This window comes from Bison bison, unplaced genomic scaffold, assembly GCF_000754665.1.
Source record: "Bison bison bison isolate TAMUID 2011002044 unplaced genomic scaffold, Bison_UMD1.0 scf7180017864180, whole genome shotgun sequence".
NCBI classification, from domain to species: domain Eukaryota; kingdom Metazoa; phylum Chordata; class Mammalia; order Artiodactyla; family Bovidae; genus Bison; species Bison bison.
In genome coordinates this window covers 2,200,141-2,202,665 of record NW_011494752.1, presented here as the reverse complement: position 1 = coordinate 2,202,665, position 2,525 = coordinate 2,200,141, and the positions used below count along the sequence as shown (strand labels likewise).

At 41.9% G+C, this 2,525-nt stretch overlaps 1 protein-coding gene across 1 annotated transcript in view; it reads right to left on the bottom strand.

The window, feature by feature from the left end:
• Window positions 1-769: 769 nt before the first annotated feature.
• The window catches only part of KRT12 (keratin 12), a 5,736-nt gene continuing 3,980 nt past the window's right edge, over window positions 770-2,525 (bottom strand). The window contains exons 6-8 of the mRNA XM_010842589.1: window positions 2,223-2,443; window positions 1,302-1,372; window positions 770-867 (exon numbers count right to left, since the gene is read on the bottom strand). Of these exons, the coding sequence (XP_010840891.1) occupies window positions 770-867; window positions 1,302-1,372; window positions 2,223-2,443 (390 nt within the window). The remainder of the gene's footprint in view (window positions 868-1,301; window positions 1,373-2,222; window positions 2,444-2,525) is intronic.

The window sequence follows — 2,525 nt, the reverse complement described above, 5'->3', positions numbered from 1 at the left end:
ATTATTGCTTCTGTTGTTTATGTTCTGGATTTTTGGCCATGAGACATGAGGGATCTTAGCTCCTGACTGGGGATCAAACCTGCACCCCATGCCTTGGAAGGTAAAGTCCCAACCAATGGACTGCCAGGGAAGTCCCAAGAATCTTCTTGACTTAATCTCCAGCCTCAACATCTTTAGCTCAGTGTTTATCGACTTCATCAGAAGTATTTCACAAACCTCTCTCTACGCCCTTGACTGTATTGTTGGTGTCAAGAAAGTACACGTTTCACATTATTACCTGGAGAAGGCACTGGCGACCCACTCCAGTATTCTTGCCTAGAAAATCCCATGGGCAGAGGAGCCTGGTGGGCTGCAGTCCATGGAGTCGCTAAGAGTGGCGTCAAGAAGGTACACATTTCACATTATTACCATTCACCTTTTATTAAAATTAACTTTATTAAAACAATACTACTCGATTAAGGTCCTATGATTAAAAATATGTTCTAGGTCAATAGAAAAAAGTTTATTAAAGGACTACCTCAGGTCCAGAAAGATGTAAGGCAATTTTGATTTGTTATCAAGACCCACATTTCCACAATTATTTGTAATTAAATTTTGTTCAAAGGCAAGAAAAAAAAAAAAGACTCAAAGTTAATAGGGAATCCAAAGAAAATGAAACAAACAGAAGCAGAGATTGAACTAATATATCATCTTACTCTAAAAGGAATAATTTCTACTTATAAATTTCTTGTTCCTAAGGAACTAATCATGGGGCAGATCTTGTGAAATTTTACATCAGTTCTTCAATTTCCTTAACTTGGGATGAGACCACCTCACCATTCACCACTTCCTGCACAATTGTCTTGATTTTCCGGGCTTTGTTAGGGTCTAAAGATTAAACATGGAACAAACGGAGCAAAAGTTAGTGCTTCAAATATTCATCTAACATTTGTTGTTTAACTTAGGCTTCTAAATTAGGTATTGACTGATACTCTAAACAAAATGCATTTTATTTAATGAAATGTATTCAGTGTTGTGTACAAATGAAAATGATTTTCTTTTTAAACACTTAAAAATTGTTTATGATTCTCATAATACCTCTTTGTAGAGTAGATTTTTTTTTTCCTTCCTGAACTTGCTGGAAGTTTTAACCCTGTGCAGACTACTCAGTTTATCTGCAGGAATGCATAAATATTTTTTCTTGGTTCCAAATACAAATATACTTCAAATATACATGCTATATTTAATGAGATCTTACAGTTTTGGTCATTAATAGATGTGATTCTGACTTGTTCTACATGATTCCTAGGGAATCTGCATACCTTTAGAGGAATCAGTTGATGGTGCTTGAGATGTGGAGGCTGTCACATATGAACTTTCCACCAGAGAGTCACTGTAAAGAAAACAAGGGAGTTGATATCACATGATGCTTTCTGGAATGAGAAGGAAGAAGGAATTTGCTGTTTGGGCGTTTAAAATGGCCAATGAGAGAAGGTATTCTAAGTTTCTTGATTAAGAATGATGGAGCGATGCATCCTGAGAGTAATCAGTTGTGCAGCTACCTTTGTTTTCAAACCCTGCCTAAAAAGGGTTCTTGAAGTGAAGCCAACTGACAATTAATGGAAGATGTGGTTTCCCAATTCATGATCCTGAATTCTTACCACCAGTCCAGGCTGCTGTTACTTTTGGAAAGTTCCCTACAGTAGTTTCAAGGTGGTTGCATGGCTGATATTTGATGTGTCATTCTTAGCATTAAAATCAGAACTCTACTGGCTGATTGTTCTAATACACGTCTGCAGTATGCCTCTGTCTGTGGTGCCATTTTTCATCCCAGCATTTTATGAACTTTTATCAAGGAAGATGATGGTGACAACCCTTTGCAAAGTGTAGAGGATTTAATAAAGCTAAGGCATATTAAACATGTCCGACTCATTCGCGCTGGACTCTTTGCGACCCCATGGACTGTAGCACACCAGGCTCCTCTGTCCATGGGATTTCACAAGCAAGAATACTGGAGTAGGTTGCCATGCCCTCATCCAGGGGATCTTTCCCACTCAGGAATAGAACCTGCATTGAAGGTGATTCTTTACCGCGGGGCCACCTAGGAACCCCTATGTCTTTACCAGATGTGTTCTTTTCTGTCAACTAAAGACCCCTTCCCGATTCTGTTGCCCTTAAACTGCATCTGGTGTCCACTGTCGGCCAGCCATTGAGGTTATTGTCAATCCCAGTTATCTGTTTACCCTTGGGCCTCGCCGTCCAGCAGGCGGCGGTAGGTCTCAATTTCCAGCTCCAGGCGGGCCTTGACGTTCAGCAGCCGCTGGTAGTCGGCGCTCTGGCGCTCGGCGTCGGCGCGCACCTGCAGCAGCTGCTCCTCCAGGCTGCCGATGAGCTGCTGCACCTGGGACAGCTGGCCGCAGTAGTCGCCCTCGGTTTCAGCCAGCGAGTCCTCCAGGGATTTCTTCTGCACGTGGGAGAGAAACGGCACAGACGTAACAATGGAGGGCACCGAAATGCGGAAGGCGGCCAATGGCCCGTCTTACTCA